The sequence below is a fragment of the Poecile atricapillus genome, chromosome 1 (assembly GCF_030490865.1).
Source record: "Poecile atricapillus isolate bPoeAtr1 chromosome 1, bPoeAtr1.hap1, whole genome shotgun sequence".
Lineage (NCBI taxonomy): Eukaryota > Metazoa > Chordata > Aves > Passeriformes > Paridae > Poecile > Poecile atricapillus.
The window spans coordinates 70,363,224-70,386,484 of record NC_081249.1 but is presented as its reverse complement, the minus strand read 5'-3'; the positions used below and the strand labels follow the sequence as shown (position 1 = coordinate 70,386,484).

The window sequence follows — 23,261 nt, the reverse complement described above, 5'->3', positions numbered from 1 at the left end:
TATGCTGTGTTTTTCAGTTCTTCCAGAGAGCTGACTACCAGTCCCATAGATACTGGCTGGCTTGTGTCCACACTGCCCAGCATCAGCACCTGGAGGAATAGGAGGTTGACTCTCTTGTGGCCCTTTGTGCTTGGTCTGAGTAGGCCAAGTGTGAGGTTTTTACAAAAATTGAAAGGGCTGGAAAGAAGGAGGTTTATGTTTATAGCATTAGTGAGGCCTCGTGTTGTGGATTTAGTGCAAGACAAGAGGATATTTGAGGGTACTAAGCCTACCAACATGATTTAAAAGACTACACATGTTAAGGGCGACAGCTCTAAGACTAACTGTGGACCATATGCAGTGAAAAGCATTTCATAGCTTAAATGCTTGTGCCACTGGATAATCTTTCTTATGTTTAGATTCAAAGACTACTTCTCTTACCTCTTAGGACAGTTGTTTAGCAAAAATATTTTTTCCCCCATTCTGGCCCCAAAAGATCCGGGATACCACTCTGTTTCATATATATTTGTTACCAGCCCTGTTTTCTAGGTAGAGTTGACAAAAGTCTGTTGTTACACAAAAATGTTTGATATTGCAAGTATCAAAAGCTTTTTGACATGTTGAAATTTGTGGAGAGGCAACCCCTCAACTCTGACTCATTGGTGTCCTGTTTATAATGTTCCATTCACCTCCTAGCCAGGTAGGAATAAACTGCTGCAATGTCAACTGCTGCACTATCTTCTGCTTCATGTAAAGGCTTGCGCTTAGAGGCCGGTGTTTTGAACCCACCCAAAATTCATAGTCAAAAGTTCTGGGCTGCCCCCAAAAGTACAATGCAATTGTTTTACATGTTTCCAGACTTCAAGCTCAGATATCAAGAAACAGACCACAGGCAAGAAAACATGTACATAGATTCTATAGAAGATCATACAAGATTTTCCCTTCCATCCCCTATGAGAGATGCAACCAGAGATGTAAGGGAGGATGCAACCAGCAGTGAGGAATTGCCAGGTCTACTTTTGGGTAATTTGTCATAGAACAGGGTGCTTTCTCTGAAGAAATGAGTTTATATGGCTCCTTTTGAGCACAGCAACTCTGAGTGTCCCGTGATTATAAAATTGAAGAGCAAAGCACCTGTACAGCAAAAAAAGAACATTCATTTGATATGGCAAGTTCACAGTATGGCACATGTAACATCAACTCACATTCATTCTCTTGGATTAACCTTCAGGCTAAATCGTATTTAAAGCAAGATACTGTACTCAAAATTGCTGTGTCAGAATTCTCCCAAAGAACAAAGAAGAGGAATGAGAATACTGGTACTTAAAGGTTTTAATTGCACTCAGTGTTACAGTCTCTCACGTGAGATGTAACATGCAACCCACAGAAAAGTTGTTTTTCATTTGCAGGGAAATTTGAAAACATTTCAAGGTTATTTCCAATACAGCACAATTATTCTTCTCAATACAGCACCAGATTTAGAATTATAACCAACAATTTCAATGTTTTATGAAGCAAAACCATATACTGTGAAGCAAATCCATTGCTGCAAAGCAATTTATACCTTGGCTAATTAAAAAAAAAGCAATGCAAAAAAGTACATCACAAAAACATATTGCAAGCTATTTCTCATGACTGATAGGTCTCCTGCTTACCATAGCCATTACCTTAGCCTGCTCTGAATGCTCTACTATCAACATGACAAAGAGATTACAAGCAAATGATTAAGATTCCAGCATTCCAAAAAGCCACCACAGACAGTTTTATCACAGCGAAGTGAGCAGCTCATCTTTTCACAATTACATTTTTAGTAATTCCACACCTTATCTCAGATTAAGACAAAACAAAACCTTTGTCAAACTATTAACACTTATGAAATGATACCATAGTTGATGCTACAGAATAGTAATATGATCAAGTTACTTACATTTATGGGAATCTTAAAATAACCTCTTAGCTACACACACCTTAGTTGCTGGCATTTGAAGGCAAACCCAAACCGCGCTCATGAAGACCTTTGTCTCTAGAAGTAGTTAATTAGATTACCTACATCACTATCAAGAATTTTTTTTAATATTAAGGTTCGAAGGTTCTAAAAAAGCATTACTAAGGTCACTACCCTCCTGTCAGAATGAAAACACAAAAGACAGGGAAACCAGCAGGGTTCACACCTCTGAAAACGTGTGTTTTTTCCAATGCTGGCACCTGGACTGTATAGACATTCACCTTAGATAAAAGAACCAGCAAAGAGAAAGCACTTCGCCTCTTCTACAGAAATTAGGATGCAAACATTCAGATGGGTACCCTGTGAGAATTTTTGAGAAAAAGTGGAAAAAAAAATTGAAAAGTACAAGGGAAAAAAAGTGTTAAAATACTTAAAAAGGAAAAGGGCTTTGTGCTTAGCAGTGGTTGCTGCTGAGAGTGAAGAGAGTGAACAGAAGCTTTTGGCTTTTTTTTTTCTTTGTTTTTTAAGTAAAGCCGACTTATAAGCCTTCTGCAAAGAGTTCTACAGTTGAATAATTTAGCCCATGGATGATGCTTTATTAATGGCATGCTTCAGACGTTATCACTGGAAAACTGGATAGAAGCCCAGATGTCTGGTTTAAGACCATTTTTATTTCCTACATTTTCAAAACATTGCATGGGGCTTTAGCTGCACGATTCAGACGAACTTAATGAGAGTCATGCAGCTATGCCTGCATATGTTGCTTTGAAAATAGAGAAGCACTGGTTTGGGTTCTGCTTTTCTGAAGCTCTCCCTGGAGTGATTTAAAGGTGTTTTTTCCTCTCAGTCTTTTCTCTAAAGGTCTTCTACACTTCACCTCACCATGTCTGACAGATAAAGAGCGGAAACTTTGGACATCTTATTTTTTTGAAGACTCCAGTACTCTGGCCTTGTGTGGTACCATGAAACCAAACAGTAAACTGCCAGGCAATAAAATTTAGCCCATTGTGTGTAGGTGCTCAATTTAACTGTGAAGGGTTACTTCAAAGCAGAACAATGCCATGGGCGCTGACCAGAGTTACAACTTGGTATCAACATATGTTATTTATTATGATTGATTACTACTTACTGTAAGCCATTTTAATACCCACACATGATCAAACGTCATATAGGTTATTCAGGTTCAAATCAAAATTTCAGTACATATATTGTATCACACACTGCACATCTCTACTGGAAATTCATGCTGTAAATCATACATTAAGGAAAAAGAGGACCATACATATGTATAATATACAAGCTATTTAATCAAATAATTTTGCTATATTTCTGTTGATAAGCTATAAGAATAATTTTTCTGCATTCTCATCTTTTCAAATACCTGAAAACACAGATTTTCTGATATTCTTCTATTTTCTTTCAGCATGGTGTTCCATGCAAGGGGAATTCCCTTTCTGAATTTATGAACTGGCTGCTAAAGCAAGGGCTTTGTTTGCTAAAGCAACTGCCCCAGTCAGCTGGAAGTTGGCAAATCTGCCTTCAGGTCCAAACAGATTAAACCCAATAAACAATCAGGACTTCACTCTAACCTCTCAATTCTGCAATGACATTGAAACAGAAGAGTAAAGTAGAATATGACTACCCATTTTTACATTTTTGATGCTCATATTTTATAGAAATAAATGATACAAGACACCATGTAAATACTTAAGTTTGTAACAAACTCAGAGAAAGAGCAAGCAAGACAAGCAGAATCACTTCAGGGAAGCCTAGATGAGAAAACACCTAAATAGTGTGAAGAAAAAAGATCACCTGTGGTAGGCCAGCAGGAATAACTTTAGTGAACAAACAACTGCAGCACAAGGCTCCCTTTCCATCCTATAGGAAAGACTGACATGTACGCCAACACTAATGAGGCATAAGCTACACTTCTGAATTGTACTCATCCCATGTGATAATTACAAAAGCTATGACCCCCTAGAGAACACCTTCCAGAAGTTTAGAGATCCTCCTGATCCTGACCAGTGGTAACAAGATAGAGAATATCACAAGCATGTCAATGAGCTCCTAGGGCTCATTACCTTCTTTTAGGGTTTAGCTGGAGTGGCATCTTCAAGTTTCCTGCATTTCCTAAGACCCCCCACCCCAGGCTCTAGAGAGACTCATACTAAAAATGCACACACAGTACATCTTGTGTCACCCTAATGACAATCTGTCATCCCTCAGGAATTCCCTAGTTGTCAGTTTTGGATATTATTGATTGAATTATTTAGTGCACTGAAACACTATGGAATAAAATCTTTCTATATTCAGGTGCATAAGGCTTTTGTATTCTTTATGGGTTTAAGCACAAAATGTCAAAAAACAGGTTAGAAAGACAGGCAAACAGCCTTGAGAGATAATGTGTCACCAGTGCACAGAAAAAGGTATGAAACTGCCCCAATTCTTCCCTAAACATTAAGTATGGTGTTTCCCTCCTAATTTGAATTACTACAGAAAACAAACGGTACTGAAAGGGAGTTTTCTGACAAAACTGTCTTCCAACATTAAATCAATATTATCTCAAAAACATGCTTATTTTTATTCATGAAAAATATGCTAGAAAAAACCAAAATGCAGTATCTTCAGGCACTTCTTGACATTTGTGTCACTACTTTACCTTCAACTTTATATTACTATGTAAAGCAGGTGTCAGTACACCAGAGAAGTGACCACAAATGACTTGTTGCTGCAAAAAGTTGTCATTCCAGGAAAAAAGGAAACAGTGAGATGGCTGAATTTTTTAACTTTCTCGTCAGCAACACCAAGTAGGAACATTTTATACCACAGAGGCAATTCATTTGCATGAATTAAGATTAATTTTCAGATTAATTTTCCTAAGGTTACAGATATAATTTAGAAGATTTTATTCATATCATAAAATTCAATAAATAATTCTTGTTTCAGATTTTGGGAAATAATCACCACAAATTGAAATACTGAAAATATTAATTGCCATTATCTTGTTCTACTCTATTCCTTTTAAATTTTCATTAGCAACTGATTTCTTTTAAAGATGAGGAAAACTGGGAATTACCAAGTCTGACACACTGCAACTATAGTCTCCCGTTGTACATACAATGGGGATTTCAAAATAGTTTGGGAGGAGGTTTAAGCAAGAGTAATGCAAACATAGAAATAGCTCCTCTTTGAGAAATACATCAAGGATACAAAGAGACATGTGCATCCAAGGGATTCAGTTCAAAATGCTTTTCAGGAAATAGCTGAAATTCACTAATCATTGATAGAATATGCTAAACTATTAATTCTCAGATGGAACTGTGCTGGACTTCCAGCTGTTTGAAGCACTAAAGAGGGACCTGTAAGTCTGTTTAAATTTTGATACTACCTCTACTACGACTTTTTTTTTTTTTTTCCCTGCTCCTCTTCCCCAACATAATGAAACAGCTGTGACTGACAACTTTTATAAAGGTACCTTTCTGCTTTATAGCAGATATTAAACGTTTTTATGGCTGGTAAAGCAAGACACCTTCAGGTGGTGCACACACAAACATGTACATTCAATTCAGAAGAAAGCCTTTTATGGTTTGGAAGGAAAAACCTATGAGTGCGACAGAACACCATGTACATTTCTAAGACAATGCCTTAACCTCCAGTTCTCTCATGTAGTTGCAATCAGTCTCAGAGGATATAGCAGTGAGCACCTGAACGACACTGGTATTACCCCAAATTATTTTTCAGGACTTCCCAGAACAGTCTGGCAAAAACAGGCACTTCATGATTTTGGGGACACTGCTGCATGAGCCAGACACTCACTGGAGAAAGTGTACAACCTTCCAAATTTACACCAGCACTGCAAGCCTTGACAGGAGATAGTAAGACTTTTTAAATTTCATTTTTTACAGCGTTATCTCACAAGATTCCTCTCAGTACCAAACTCCACAAGACAAGGCCAGGGCAACTTCTTATTAGCAATGGAAGCAGCAATTATTTAAATGCAACACAAGAGCTATTTTTTAGGATATCATTCTTCATAAACTGTTAAGCAGGCAGCCATCTGCCAAAACTGCTTTTTGAAATGAGATAATACTCACTACAGGAGTTTATGTGACTGATGCCACTGGGGGAGGGGGAAATAAGTGAAGCCTGGCAGGTCAAGAACTGTTTGTCCCCATTTATTAGAATTAAATAGCAATTGCCTGCCTTCAAACAGAAGAGAGCAGACATTTTCTGCCCACCAGAGTGGCTTCCAGCTATACCTCAAATGGAGAAATACGATAACTAAAGTTTTATCTGTCTTCATTATTTTTAACATGGCAGCAGATGTAGTACTGCTAGACTTTATTTTATAGAAATGTATGCAGAAACAGCTTCCCTTACAATGAGAAACTTATCCATGGGCTCACAACTCCAAGTGGAGTTTATTATATCGAGCACTTGTATCATTTATTGCTGCTTTGGAGCTGCAATAAATGTGTAGATTTGCATTTTCATAAGACTGCAATAACAAATTTAGTAATGAATCTCAGGGGGATACCAATGTGGATAAAGGGAGCACCTGAAACTTCTCATGACATGATTCCCTACTGACACATCAGCAAAACAAGTAGGAAGACAGAGTAAGTCAACCAAAACACCATCCAAGAAACCAGAGTCAGTCACCAACACTCAGATTATGATGCAGTCAGATACACAAGGAGTGACAGGCAATGACCAGCAGAATTACGCTGAGTTTCTCAAGAAGAGAGCCCCTGCAAGATCATAATTTACTGATCTGGCAACCTGCTCTACAGGGAGCAAAGTCATACGAAAAAAAAATAAAAATTAAATCAAGCTTTTGGGCAGACAGACTTTCATGCTCATCGGTAGTTCTCAGTGAGCATGATTATCCCAACAGTGAGCAGGAACAAGTCTCAGTCATTAGAAACAATGTAGGTACCAGCAGTGTATTTGAGTGCCAAAATCAGCATGCTAAAAGTTGCATTGTTCTGTGCATTATCCTTTTTAAAATGCAAACAAGGTAAAGACTGCATTGCTGAAGAGACAACAGTCGTTCTCCTCAGGAAGGGTAAATTAAAAGGGAGAGCTCTGTGCCTATCCAAATGCCACTTCCCCTCCTCCAACCACACTGGGCTTTACAAACCCCACAGAGCAAAGACAGACCCCTTCACAGACCACCAACACACACTTCCCTCCCTTCACCAAGTCCAAGAAAGGAAGGTTTGCCAGGCTTACTTGTAACTTTTTACATTCCCAAAAGCCAAATATGTAAGGATTTCCAATCCTAATCCCTATTTTAAAATGTTCCACTTTCATTCTCATACCTTCCCTACGCTTTCTCAGCAGTATCAGTCAGTTTGAAGAGAATGGCAACTCTCACATCTGGCATCCCTTGAAGCACTATCCTGGTAACATTTTAGGTAACATTCCTGCTTCTTCCTCTAGATTTACTGCTCCTACCTTTGTATTTCAACTCAGCATAAATCAGGAGCTGCTTAAAAAGTAGTAGTAAGTGCTTCCAGAGAAATAAAGTCTGTCAGAACTTTCTCTGCTATCATTTTATCACTCCTCCATTGCAGAAATAGCTTGTACTTTAGCACAAACCAGCTCCTCCTTGCTGCCCAGATGGCCTAATACACATTCTTAAAGATTTACACATACATACACCCCACAAATCATACACCATAAAATCCAATAATCGTGCATACATTTTGCTAAAATGACAGTCTCTGATGTATTCTCAGTTTTTGAGAGCTCACAGCTTCTTTATGCACATCAACAGCACATGACTGACATAGGGAAAGGTTTTTTTTATTCAGATATGTCTTTGGGATCAACTACCACTTTTCAACTTCCTTCCCTCTTCTTCCCCAGGTCTGTGTTTGGAATGTCTTTGAGTAAAAGATACCCTGATAGCCCAAAAGGGAAAAACTGTTTCATTTGAAGTTCCCAAGCAGCTATGTCATGGAGATTACTAAAGATATCATGAAAACAAATTCATGCTCTTCGTTTGCTCCACCTCTCCAAATTTTTTGTCTTTTCTGCAGATATATATAAGCAAAGGCTTCCATCTTAGCTTACTAAAATAACATGTAATGTCTGACAAAAGTCTGTACCTCTGTCAGGAGAGCTGGTCTTTACTCTTGTCCAAGGGCTCCTGTGTACACCAGGAAGATCTTCTGGCTGAATTCTAACCTTAAAGAGCTCACATTGCAGCTGTGCAAACACTAATGCCTTGGCAAGGAAGAGAGGAAAGAACACACCCCTGGGGAGACATGAAGACCAGACTGCCCTTTTTAATGGCAGTGCACATTTCATGTTGGATTAAAGCTGTGGATTAAATCCCAGCTGTGGATTCAAGTGATGGTGAAAGCACAGCCCAGTGACAGGTACAGCAACATCCATGGCACAGCAGGAGGGACTGGGACTTTCTGAGGGAAGTGGCACCTTGGAGGTAAGCACTGCACAAAGCTCGCAGTGGAGAAAGCTGCTGGACCCACAGCAAGAACATGGTGTGGTACCACCAACACAGACTGTAGCAGACAGACAAGGACTAATAATGCCACTACAGAGGTCACAGCTTGAAATATCCTAGATATCATGCATTTACATATTCAACACCAGTAAACAAAAGAAGAACAGGGGAAAGTGGAGCAACTCAACAGTCCCTACACTGTCCATTAATCAGGACATATTAATGGGCATAAACACATTTCTGAGTAGTACAAACCCACATATCATTTTTAAGGCTAATGAATACGAGCTGACACAAAGCACAGGCTGAGTGTCACATTGCTTTGCTGCTCCAGACACCTGTCACTCTTTGGCAACAAAAGGGAGAAAAGGTCAAGACACTGTAATCAAAATGAAAAGGGAGACTCACCTCTCTGCCAAAATTGAACTTGACACAAACCATTATCACAAATAATGCTGAGAGGTTCAGGTTTTAGTAACTACTGAAGGTTTAAGTTTATGTTGCTATTGAACACTCTATGTATTTTAGTCAGTTACCATTAATAAAATCAATCTGCATTGTCATTCACTAACAAAAATAGCATTATTTGGGGTTGGATGAGAAAACACAGTATCCATTTTCTTCTCTAACATACATAGTATTTATGCAATTCATAATGTATTTTTCTGAATCCCTGCAGAAGCTAGATACAGCTAAGGCTAATATATTCCATCTCCTCGCTTTCCAAATACATCATGTAAAAGCAATTAAAGAAAGAAATCCAGCAAGAAGAAAGCAAAATAATACTATAATGTTTAAAAGCTGGCAGACCAGGTTTTGACCTTCTGCACTCTTCTGAAAGCAGGAAGCCACCAGTGGTTCTTCATGTCCTTGTCTTGATGGAACAGAAACAGATTGTAACATACACCGAAACATGCATCAAGAACACTTAGCTCTTGTTTTGCCACAGAATGGGCCCCTCTTCCTTTTGGGGTATAGTTTTGGGGTTTTAGCTTAAGCTCATGATTACTGACATTTATATTCACATTTAAGTATACCCACAACCATGTGTTAAGAAGATGGTTGTCTCAATATTTTAAGTATTAGTCCTGAATCTCCTCTCCCATGTCTGACACAGACCTCATTACACTGGGCTGTGAATCCTGGTTCAAAAAAAGCAAAAAACCCCATTGGTCCAGGATGCCTTTATTTCACAACAGTTACACTCAAATTGCAATGGCTCATGAAAGGAATCAGTTTCAAAATAGTGCAGAAAAGTAACAAGACAACATTGGGAATTCTCAATGGAATATCAGGGGCAGGAGCTACAAATGACTAATTTTTGACATCTCGGTAAAGAAAAGTGGATAACTAAAATTACTATCAGTAAAATAGCGTAATTTGTTATTTCTACTGCATTTAAACATGTTCTAAATGATTCTGTTGAAAACAGAGGAGATGTAAGGAGTCACAAAAAGCAATTACATACTCTCTAGAGCATAGAAATAACCAGAAGCATATCAACAGTCATAGCTATCTCCAAGGACCCAACATCTCAGTACAGAAGGAAAAATGAACCTGTTTTGGACAGGTTACTCAAAACTTTCACACCTGCTGTGGGATGTCTCACAGGCCAATGCCTCCTAATGCCTATTCAGTTAAGTGACACAGGACTCCCACATCGGAAGGGAGACTCCCAAGGGCACCGAGTGACAACACCTTTTTTAAACGTCCCTAGCCACAGAGGGATGTTAAAACCTCTATCTCCTGTCAGAGCAGATATCCCTTTGGTCAAATACAGTCACACCACTGAACACGTTTTACAGTGGAAAAGGCTATAAAAGCACATTTGAAAGCACCACCTATGCTGCTCCAGATTTACTCTGATCACGGAAGTCATTGTATAGCTTTTACCTCTGACCCTGCTATAGTCAAAAACTCTGGTTCAAGTGGTCAGCTTGGGCAAACAAACACTCCAAAGCTATACTCTAGATTTTTTCTTTGACAAACTACGATACATTTTATTTTAAATTCTTCACATGCGTTTAAACTAGGTTACAGATGCCTTTTATGCATCCCAAGATAAAATAATCTCTAGTGGTTAATTAGTGAAACTGGATAGAGGTATTTTTATCATTAGTGCTCATCCAAGTAAAATGGCAAAATTATTTTCTAGCAGCATTTAAAAATGGAATCTGCATTCAGTTAAATTTGTTCTCTGCCCTAGCTTCTTTGGGTCATGAGCATATAAACCCAAGAAACCTCAAAATAATCAGGAACAGCTCAGTTCATGGTACATGTACTGGAAAGAAATTCTATATTCCAAAAATTCAGTGACCCTACATTCCTGAGCTAGCATTCAGAAGGATTTCGGAGTTGTCTGTGAAGTGGTATTAAGACACGAGGAGTTATTAATTCATTGATTGCATGCATCTGTACTAAAAGGACTCCCTAGAAAAACTGATCTTTAGAAACATACTCCAGCAGTGCCTCCAAAGATGCCAGAAAAATGCCCATGTTGACAATTAGAAAGGAAAAGTTGCCAATGAGACTGCTGCTGGAGGCTCAGGTAAAATTAGCTTTTTTTTGCTTAACTTGCCAAGAACGAAGAGGCAAAGTATGAGTAAAATGCTTCAAGATGATAAAACTGAACAAAACCCAGAATGTTTCAGGGTTATGATCAAGTATCTTACACTTAAAAAACACCAAGCTGTAGCCTGACCTTACTGCTGGCAAGAAGCTGGCAGCCAGGCAGACTTCAGTTCAGGCAAGGGAAATGCAGCCCACACACACCAGCATTTCTTGTGCTCACACAACAATATCTAAGCATGTGGCTTGGAACAAATAAACTCATTTTATTTCCAAACAACCGCCCGGAAAGTAGAAAATGCAATTACTATTCAGTCACTTCAGTGAGATTGCTCACAGGCAAGCCACCATGCATTTCCAAAAGTGGGCTCCAAGCTGAATTCCACACTGTGAAATTGCACAAAAGCATGATTTGTGAATCAGTATTATATCTTGTTTGCAGCATTTCCAAACCCCCTGTCACTCTGAAAAGACAAAGAGCTGTGCAAAAAGAGCAGCAGCAACCTCCTCTTCACACCTAGGCTAAGCAGTGTTTTTAAATACCAGGATGACATCTGAGTTTAAATGCAGCAGATACAGCTAACTGAGTAGAAGTAATTCCACTTTTCCCTCCCCTGGAAGACTGAAGTCTCCCAAGCTGTATTTAAGAACAGAACACACACACTTACATGGCCATTTTAATGCCAGTGCCTCAAAGCTAAACAGGAGAATTAGACTCAGTCTTCCAAACTGACAGCAGTCACTGGCACCAGGGCAAATCCTCCTCAGCCTCCTTTCTAAGCAATGTGTATTACCATTCTCAAAGACACTGATCTCTCTGGTGACCAGCAACAGGACCTGAAGGAATGATATGAAGTTGAATCAGGGGATGTGTAGGCTGGATATCAGGAAAAGGTTCTTCACCCAGAGGGTGGCTGAGCAGTGGAACAGGCTTCCCAGGGCAGTGGTCACAGCACCAGCCTCGCAGAGGTCAAGAAGTGTTTGGACAGTGCTCAGGCACATGGTGAGTCTCTTGGGGATGGTCCTGTGCAAGGGCAGGAGTTGGGCTTTGATGGTCCTTGCAGGTTCCTTCCAACTCAGCTTATTCTATGATTCTATGAAAGGCAAATAAATTGCTGTAGAAATGTATGTTGAAGATTGCTATTTAGAGCAATGAGGTACAGGTAGAAATGCAGAAACTGCACATCTTCAGCTCCACATCCCCATGTTTTATCTAGCAAAAAGCAAAACAGACAAAAAAACCCTACTCCACATAAGCAATATGCATAGGACCTTACTTTGTCTCAGTTATTCCCATGCAGATGAGGAATGGCTCTACTAAAGGAAGTCCATTTACAGGGGTATAGGCCAGAAAGAAAATCAGCACAGGCCCAAAGGATGTATTTGTGAATAGATGTGTTACCATATATGCATCGATGTATCCATAGTGTTGGATTTAAAAAAAACTCTCTCAAAATCACCCCTTCAGTGCAGAACAGCATTGCTAAACTCAGCACTCAAGTGCTAAGCACAAATAATTCCATTATAAGGTTTATTTACACTTTCAACACCAACAAAAATTTGAAATTTAATCTTCTCTGTACCAGCACGTAATGTCATGTGCACTGAATTAGCCTAGATGAAAGTATTTTTTATTTTAAAAATATTTGTTATTAAAATGAGGGGTTATCCAATACTGAGTCAGAGCAGTCAGTATTTTTCAAGTCAATGCTCAAGGACATAAGAAGAGTTATATTTTATGTGAAAACTTTTAGCTTTTGGAAAGAAAGCTTGGCTGAAATTATCAACAAGGAACCCTTGAATTTCAAAGCTGGCTTTGTGATTAAAAGAAACTACACATGGATTTTCCTAACTTTCATAATATAGGTTTATCTTTCCTAGTAAAAGCTTTTTCACATTAGGCTCTCTTCTAAACATGAACTTGTATTTTTATTTGTGACATAGCTGAAGTGAAAAAACATTTATTGATGACAGGATTCTGGCTTTGAAGAACACACTATTCTGGAGATGACTAAATGTTTCACAATGAACATCTTCAAATTTAGAGAGCAACATTACCATTGATTTGATATAAACCCACCAAATTATGACTAAGATTTTTCACACCAAATTAAGCACACATTTTACCAAGAGGAAAAAAAAATTCCTATGCCATTCATACTCCTCTTATGCAAATGTGCACAATTGATCCAGGCACTCTGTGTCTAATAAAATATCAGAGTACATCTTTTCTTGAAGAGATCTATTGCAGTGTGTACTGAACCTGATGGGCGTTTCATCTAGAGATTTTGAGACCATGCAAAGGAACTTGATTTATCATTTATAATATCTGGAATGTTAAAAAATTACAGGTTGTGCTGGTTGCAGGGTGTAATCAAGGCAGTGCTAATAAATTCAGAGCAATGCTGACAGTTTCCATCATACTTGGAAAAAAATCAAACCCAGCCATTAGCTGGGCCAATTTGGTTTTCTGGGAAGATGGACTGCTCTCCCATGATTCACTGTGCAGTGCACAGCACTACAAAAAGACAGGAAAATTAGCACGGATTTATCTTCACGACTGATTCCTTGGAAACTCTTGGGATTAACATGCTCAATTAGGAAGCCAAAAAACAAGAAGTCAATCATGGATTAAAGTTGATGAGATCAGCCTATACACAATGCTGAATTTCTTCAGACAAGAGGGGGGGTTGAAATACAGAATAAATTGTCAGTAGCAGCATATGAATCAGGTACTGTAAAGAATTCAGATATATTTTTAGGAACAAAAAGAGAATCACTATCTGTACAATTTTGGATTAGGTTGGAAAATCGTATTTTACAATATTCCAAGAACTTTGGCAAGCTCCTTGTAGAATCTATTTCCTTTAACTATTGCTACTAAACAATGTTTGATTGAATTGGAGCCCACAATCAGCTTTTTTGGTGGGCAGGAAAGTGGAGAGTGATAGTGTTGCCCTAGGTCTTCTCCATGTTAAACCTGTGTACAAGGCTGATGAACAGTGCAAGAGAAAAATAAGCACATATGCAAGACCTGTTTTTCCACCAATTATCAAAATACAGTGCTGAATTTCACAAGCTTTGTTCCTCACACTATATTCATTCCTGTGTTTTCCATGTCTTCCAGGTTCTGCACTATACCCTCCATAAATATTCTGCACTTTTTGAACTGATTAACATTACCGGAGCTGAGAGGTTTGGAATTATGTTCTCTTATGTATTTCAGAAACAAATAAGAATATAAGAAAAAGGATTCTCTTTCTGGACAGGATTCAGTTACCTTAAGACAGACCTCTCAATACTGCTGCTTCAGACAGGTGATGTCACAGGTCCTGTGACATACCTGCCAGTCCCATACTGCTCTCCATGAGCCCAGAATCTCCACAAAGGTTATCTACATGGACACTACATACATCTCTCTCAGGCACCTAATTTAAACCTGATACCAATCTTAAGGACACTGAATCCCACCTTTTGTCTACCTGAAAGCACCTATCTACAGAGATGGTGTCCAAGTTACTTATTCAGGATATGTATGCATTTGTGAGCATCCAAATCTAGATTCCCAAATGATATCAAATGGAAGTCACACACACATTCCTCCTTAGCTTCACCATGATAAGAGCACTGTGCTTGGCTTACCACACTGAGTACACGCACAGAAGTAGCCATTATGAAATGCCCACTGGCATTTGAAGTATTTGAACAGGCAACTGACTAATATGAATAAGAAGACAAAACAACTAGCTGCCTTTATGCTTGTTATCCTTGTCAGAAAATTTTGCAACCAGATGTTCTTACCCTTAATTTAACACTGGGGGGAAAGACTGCTCTGATTTTTTCATAAAGTTGCTTTATATGACAACAGTTACAGCACTTCAGTGCCCAACTTACTGCAAAAATCCCCATGCTTAACGTTTTCTATTGTCTGGCCTGGCCTTTGCCACCTAAGAGTAGCAAAGTCAATTGGAAACAGAAAGCAGAGAGATGTAGGTAAAAGTCAGATCATGTAAATCAGGGATAAATACACAGATGAATTAGAGCTGTGTATTTTTTAATACCACAACAAATACACTCATTTCTGCCTACCATTTGGAGAGTTGAAATTCCCGTGCCTGCTTTCCATGTTTTTTTAAATACCTATTGTGTTTGATGGGAAAGCAAGAAAACAGGTAAAACAAATGCAGTCTCATGCAGCAACATTTCATGTGTGCTTTGGCAGCCTGTGCTATCAGCTCATCTGAAGTGGAGAGCACTAAGAGTACATGGAGCACTTAACAGCTCTCATTGCCAGACCTTACTGACTCACAAAATCACCTCTTATTTAAAAGAATATTTATCTAGGTATTGCGTTTACTCAGAGCTTTTGAAACTTGGAAATTCAGGTCTAGAAGAAAAATTAGGATCTTTGTGTTTTGTTGTTTAGTATGTTTATCTTGTTTGTTTAACACTGCTCACATGTTAGACCTCCCTTTTGGCATCTACAAAGAAACAGCTTTCTAATCTAGGCTTACAATTTATCTCTGGATTCTTAAAGTAGAAATTAAGATTATGCAGCAACCAAGTTATGTACATTATACTCTCCCCTTCCCATTTGCCAGACCTTGACACCGGGGCCATCTATTCCTGCCCCTGACTCATTCAGCAATACATAATACAGAAGTGCTTCGTATTAAGTATGTTTCAAAAAACCAGCGTGTTCTAGTGAAGTACTGAGCACATTCTTCCTGCACACTGAGCTGGCCTGAAAGCTATCTTCCATGCTACTGTTTCCACAGAACCATTCCCAAAGGTCTTGAACTCTTACCTGATATTTTTGATACCACCTTTGATCTTGCTGTGTTTCTACTTCTCCAAGCATGACATGAAAGCAACATTCCTGTATTCTTTTACATTTGAAATCAGCTGTATTTCAAAGCTCTGGTGTCAATAGGACAATTTTATATCATCTCCAGTTAAACATATCTGCTCAACAGATGTGAAATAGTTCTTTTGTTTCACTACTCAGTTTGAAGCCAGCTACATAGGTAATTGAACTAAATGGTATTTTGTGAGTGTGCCCAGGTACTTGTCTGTCAAATCTTTAAAAGTCAAAACCGTGCCACTGATCTTCTGCCTAGGATGGTGCTGAGTGGTTGGCTTTCCTTAGAAACGGATTTAGTGCACACTGCTAGAGCATGCAGACATAGGAAATACAGGAATGGACACCAAAGAGAAGGCTTTATATTTGCATGTCATCCCTGCAGCCATCTTGGAAGCTTTCCATGTAGATTCCCCTCCCACTCTTAGGACAGACCCAGCATGGATAGTCAAGAGTGGGGAAGAAGCAGCAATTAATCTGTCAACCAGCTCTGTGGATGGAAAAGCTAGATTCTGCATCCTTTTGATAGGTGAGGCCGTAAGTAAAGGAACCTCAACTTTATACCCTGAAGCACCTTGGCAATAGTCATATACAAGGGTTCAGGAATCGGGCTAAGAATCACACCAAAACTACTTGAATTTCCAGGATCTGCTTCTCTTTGTGCTTTTTATTTATACTTCACTTAGCTTTGTATCTTCAAAGATCAAGGGGAGAAATCAAGAGAACGGCAGAAGGACAGTGATGAAGAAATAGTAAAGCAGAGAGAGACCAGGCTAGAGAAAGGAGAGGAACTGAGTTTCTAGTTATTAAGCCAAAACAAAATCTTTTTAGATTTCACTAAACTTTATTACTTTGATGACTTAAAATTCACCTCTTGAAAAATACCAGGAGGGCTTTTTCAAGAGAGAGAGAAAATACACTTGCATCTCCCTTGACACTGCAATCACTAAACCACAAGGTGTGCTGTCTGCTACACCACCTCTCTAGCTGCATGGAGCTATCTCAAGATGGGCACACATTTCAATCAAAGCAGCTGAAAATAGTTCCTGGGTCACTGTCTCTCCACAAAGAATCAGCCACGACAGAAAGGTAAGCACCAGCCTTAAACCCCTAGCACCTCCTAGGAGTAAAGCCCATGATGACAATTACCTGAGTATACTTTTCACAAAACCCCAAATTCTACACTGTAGCCCAGAAACTGAAAAAATGCTGGTAAATTTAATGTTTCACAGATGCAACACTTTGCATCTTCCAGGTTTAAGTGCAGGTAAGTGGTATCAAGATGAACTTCTAATGTATGAGGGGTTTTAGTATGCCAACATTGGGATGCTCGGAAAAGAGATGACAATATGCTCTTCTCAAGCATTTACCATTGTTTAATTAAATATTAATGCCTTAACTTGCATGCCTCTGCAAGTTCTGTCCAGATGTTCTGTGTGCCAAGCTTCCTTCTCTCTGGTATTTGCAAAACACCAGGGAATAAAAAGTTGTGATAGCCCCAGCGCCTCTCTGCTGAAAAAGCCATTTATATAAGGCTTACTGTATCTATTCCTCAGGTGTTAAAACTTCACTGAAATAGAACAGATACAGTAACAAAGGTATAACTGGCAGTCATATCCATGATGTGCTTTTTCATTCAACTGTATAAATATTTACTTAGTACAATCCTTCTGAAGATACTTAGAAAGTAGCTCAAGTTCAAATCCCTGTTTCATTACAATGCTAAAAAGATATTCCCCATATACCACATATCCAAGCAGAAAGTATGGGTAAATATTAAACTTGTCCAAAGCATTGGGAAACAACCAGGAACACACCATATACACAAGCAACAGTGCAGAAGTGCCAGGCACTTAACTATTATTCTCTCAAGTGGAATGATTTAGTCCCTCGTGGAGCATCTCTTTCATGAGCATCATTCCGTACCACAAACTGATCAGCACTGCCAAGCTTCACAGCACATACACAAAACAACCTCTCTTTCTTTGTGTAAAGCTAAGGAGGGAATTAAAGATCTCTTTTCTCTACCCTGTATCCCTAGGATACCAAAACTGGTGTCTCTTGGGTTTCTAGGCAATTTGGCAAGTTTCACACAGTTTTGGAGGGGAAGTTCCCTAAAGCTGCTAGTAAAGGAAACTCACAAGGGAAAACCAAACTGAGTTCTTCCCATTGCTGCAGGACTACAAGATTATTTCTGTCCCTTCATCTCCCTTAAAGCCTTAAACTTGCTCCCAACTTCTATGCAGCACAATCACAGAGACGTAACTGAGGTGCTACATCTTGTAAGACATTTTTCAATGCTCAGGGGTTGGATACAACTGACTCATCCTCAGTCATGGACATGTGGAGACACAAAAGCCCATCTGGGTCAGGACAGTATGCAGAAAAAACTGAAGACAGTGGAGAAAACCTCTGATCTCATATTCTCAGAGTAGACTTGAACTTTCTGTATCATACAGAGATATCTGAACAGTAAAATTTCACCCTAGGGTAAAATAATTGAGCTACCTCAGGATGTAGGTCCCAGAGAACTTCACTCGTATTCAATCCCTTGCACAGCTGCTTATGTGGGAAGGCATAGTTTTGCCATACAACATTTGATGCAGAACTTAATTTACTTGTCAGACCATAGTAAAAGAAACAAAGACACATGGTGCTATAATAAGCTAGAAGCAGGACTTCCAAAACTTTCAAGTTTCAAGTAGATAAAAGAATCCTAGCAGGAAATCATGAAGGTATTAAGCATGTTCTGAAAAGCTCAGGCAAAACCCCAGAAATGGCCAACCATGCTCAGTAAGAAATACACTAGAAGAGTTATTTTTAAAGCCATTTATATTTTCTTTGCACAATATAAAATATTGTTATCTCCAACAGCATGTAAAAACCTTTGCTAAAAACATGATGTACAGGGTAACTTTCTTGCAGTGGACTAATGAGTGTTGAAATTTTAACAGATAGCAGCTAATTCAGAAACAGCACAGTAGAAGTGGAACAAGCTAGTGGACAATATTTGTTCTCTAACGTCATACAAGGAAGATGATCAAACCCTGATGGAGTCAGGAATACTGACCACTCTGATCATTATACAACTTACTGAATAGCAAAGTATTACTCACCCACTATCTCCTCTAATTGATATAACTACCTGCCTAATTATAAATGTTGCAATTTTCTGTTAGCCTCATTCATGGCTGCTCAACTGTACAAAGAAACAGAAAATCTAAAATATATGCACATACGTTAACAAAACTGATGAACATTATGGAAATTGCTGTACCAAGTGATCACTTGATACTCAACTGATCAAACCACTGACTTCAAGTTCCTAAAGTATCTCTCACTAGGAAACAGCACATGATAAAAATCCCTTCCTGATACATCCTAAACTCCAGACTATGTTCTGCAGCTTGAGAACACACTCCTATCATAAGCACACTGAAGTGGAATGGTAGTAACAGTATTCAGCTCTCTTTAAAAACCAGTTTCAGTACTTGACATCTTCCAGCAATTTATTTTCAAAATACATTTATGTTTTAATTATTAAATCAAATAACCAGATTCATTTTGTAAATGAATGTCATGTAGAAAATTATGTCATCTCTTCCCAAAAAACAAAGCAAACTAATTTCAGTTCCAGCTAATCCATGGTCTTTGTAACTTGGAAGAAATAACTATTGTTTTGCATAGTTTATTTTTTGCCTATTAAATTCTAATAATGAACTTCTGATTTAAATTTAGCCCCCAGATTCAAATGTTTATAAATATAAGCACTAATTGAAATTTTTCCATGAATACAAAGATGCTTTCAATAAGAGTATTTGCACAGAAGGAATTAACTTTGTCTTTGACATCTCAGATCCAAAGCTCAACAGTACTGAAAACCTTTGGTCTTCCTTTACAAACATTAAAAGATTCAAGTGAATTGATTTGAGGAGGGAAATTGAATTTTAAACTGTTAAACATTAGTCCTCTTGCTCAATCCATTTGGGTGAGCTTTTCTAGTTATAAGAGATGATTTAAGGAATAAGCACCAGTAAGACACATCCATTTAGTTACTCTTACCTCAATAATATACAAAACCACATTTTTGTAGAAGCAGTACAGTATGCATTTGGTAACTCGATTGTAACTCCAAGCACCATGGACCAACAACAACTTCTCCAAGTAGGAAAACTGAAAGCAGAAAAGAAGTATTTACATATATGAGGAATTGCTAAAAAAATTGGTTGAAAGTAAACACCTGAATTCAAGGAAAAAAAATCACATTTTCTGCCCACAAAATGTATGTGATTGTGTGTCATATAAAATATTGTATAAAGTAAGGTGCATTTTCCAAAAAGAGCAAGTAATGAATCTTTTATAATTGTGTACCTTTTAATGCTAGTTTGAACCCCATATGGAGCTCAAATTCAGAACTTTAGAAAATGGACTTTTATGGAGCTAGTGTTGTAATCCAGACCGGGAAATGCCTAATTTTCTAGTCTTGGCTTTGTTAGTGAACCTTTTTATGACCCGCAGCATTCCTCTTTTGCCCAGTTACCCACAGCTCAAAGTGATGACTGTGTTTACTCTTTAGCATGTGTATACATGAAGGGACCTTGGGACACTAAGGTAATTATTTGCTTTGCTTCCTTTTCCACAAAATGACTTAACAGGAAAACCCTGACTTCCTAAATTTAGATTCTAGATAATTTATTTTAACCAAAACTTATTTGAAATGGAAAGCTACAGTAATGAGTTAGAACTGTCGTGAGGCAGCTCTGCTCCCATGCTTTGCAGCAATGAAATCACTGAACCACAAATCCTGCAAGGACAGCCTCTCTCCCATGCATCAGCAACTCAGATTTGTTAGGATATGCCAGCAGAGAAGGAGAGAAAACAAACGTGAAGCAGGCTTCACTGTTCTCTGCTTAACTTGAGCTAGAGCTATAACTGGGATACTCCCAAGGGAGTAGCTGACCTGTTAGACCCCTCATGCCTCAAGTTAATATGCAGGAGAGCTACAACTTTCCTGATCAAAATCACTTCGAAAACGCCAAGTTGATGGGAAACTTGCCACAATGTCCTTACAAGTTATCCCAAAGCTCTTGTGAAGAACAGTCAGGCACAAAGTGAGAACTTCTCTCCGCTGACTCTAACAAGTGACCATCTTGGATGTGGTCTTCTTGAAAGCTCAAGGCAACAAAAAATCCTACTATTAATTGCTCTTGTTTGTGCTCTCATGAAAATGAGCGCACTACAGAGCACAGCAAGGAAGACACTCAGAGGCTGAAGAACACACTGAGCCTGCTCAAACCAGTGAAGAGTCCCATTAAGACATGGCAAAGAATTAAATTTGCTTTGATGCTGGTATTATGCAAAAGCACAGCTACTGGCACAGAGCAGGACAGACAGGGGCTCTACCGAGACTCTGTCTTTGGACGTTCCTGTATTTACAGTTTTTTGACTCAGCAGGGAACATTACGACCATCTGGCCAGCCTACCTGTGAACAGTTTCTGCAAGTTCTTACAGTCATCTCTACATCAACCCTAGCATAACTTCTTTTACACTGAGATTATCTTCTAGATTTGATCTTGATTAAAGGATGAGGTGATGGCATGTTGGGAGGGTTTTAATACACTGAAAAGGCATCCACAAAACAAACCAGTTTTTCCAAAGAAGAAAACTGAAACAAGAACATTTGTTGAAGAAAGAAGCTTCCTTAATTAAGAAAAGGAAACAGTCCCTAGACACCAGATGTTCTCTGAATTAAGATGATAAAGTTATTTACTGAGAAAAAAAAAGTTATTAAAGTCTACTACTGTCTCTCTAGTTAGGTCATTTGATTTGGGAATTCTCTAAATAGAAGTTACTAGTGCAATATAATTTCAAGGGAAAAGGATGATTCAAACAGATGCTCCTTGCACCTGTGGAAGCTATTTCAAGTGGAGTCAGACACACGTTGGCTTTTTATTTTTGTTTGGTTTATGCTTTGATTCTCCCTGGAATCCCAAATGAGCCTATATAGAGACTCTCTCTTCTCTAAGTGCCTACTTCTGGCAGCACTGCATTTGAAATAGCATTTGAACATGAGATGCTACATTACAGTGGTCGTCTTAAATTACTCAATAAGAACATACTCTGCCTTCAAGGCATGCACATACAGTAATGTTTTAGTGGGAGTTGTATGTCTTTGCTGAAAGAAATACACTCCACAGAGATCAAGTTTTTCTTTTGAACACTAATTTACTTTTTTTTAAAGCACATACTACCACACAGTATTAGTCTCCTCTACTACAGGGATTTTTCTGTATGTTTTCTAACTTAATCAGTACAAAGTTCTTCCACACAATCACAAAAAATACAGTTCTATGGTGTTTCACTGATTTTTGAACACTGCATTTCTGTGCCAATGTCACCAGCTTTTATTTCAAATTGAACTAAAAAGATTCATTGTAATTGTCAGTAATACTGTCCTTGTTGACTGGAATTTAAACCGAGAGCAACTTCCATGTTCTAACACTGAAGTGAAATACAGGAGGTTTTGTTAATGCAGAAGCAACACGTGAACGTGGAATTACTTATCCAGATTTAACGCTACTGCAACACAAAAGGAATTACATATGTAGGGCCTTCTATGGACAAAACTCTTGCTGCTTAGGCTTAGTTACTAAAGCAGAAGTAATAAATTATCTGAAGAAGTCCAAGTAAAGAGCGTTCCCTTAAGTTATACAGCAGAAGCTATATATGATCCACTGAAATTAAAAATGTGAAACTCATTACAAAATACCAGAGACAATGACTATGGCAGTTCCTATACTGATATATATTTGGAATATGCTACTGTTTATGACAGAAAAACTTGGTAAAACTGCCTAAAATTCTCAAAATAGATTTTGTGAAAGGTCTTAGTTATTCAAACCTGAAACTGAGTGTTCTTCATCAGAGGTCAGAACAGAGCTGCAGTACAAGACAGCCACTTTGCTTCTCAGTAGGTTTAACTCAATAAAGTTATCTGTGCATACAGCAGCATTATCCCTGCCCTTTCAAAACTTCACCTGCCACTGGAACCTAGCAAAAGATGGTAATATTTCATGTTACTTGGTAAAACAAATATGACTACACCCTGCCAGAAGGGAACATCAGCTGAAGCTCTGATCACTGAAGAGACAAGGGATTGTCTCTGCTTCCTGTCAGCTTGATCTGGTTTTGCCCTGCATCAGTCTCAAACACATAGATTATCTCATGTGTAAATAGTATCCAGAGCATATTCAGAAATATTTTGCAACATCTTTTTCCTTTCTGATTTTTCTTTCAAAGTCTTGATTCTAAATTGTGGTTTCTTCAGCAAAACAAACAAAAAAGGCTTTTAACTCTTCTTTTTAGCTGAAGTAATCAGTTCTGAATTTGATGAACTCGTTTAGGAGCACTTCACCCAAATAATGTTCAAAAT

The 23,261-nt window shown here is 38.4% G+C and overlaps 1 protein-coding gene across 2 annotated transcripts in view; it reads right to left on the bottom strand.

The window, feature by feature from the left end:
* ATP8A2 (ATPase phospholipid transporting 8A2) overlaps positions 1 to 23,261 on the bottom strand; it is a 319,093-nt gene that overhangs the window by 127,166 nt on the left and 168,666 nt on the right. For both annotated transcript variants that reach the window (XM_058827389.1, XM_058827399.1), the window contains one exon: positions 19,891 to 20,001. In XM_058827389.1, the coding sequence (XP_058683372.1) occupies positions 19,891 to 20,001 (111 nt within the window). The remainder of the gene's footprint in view (positions 1 to 19,890; positions 20,002 to 23,261) is intronic.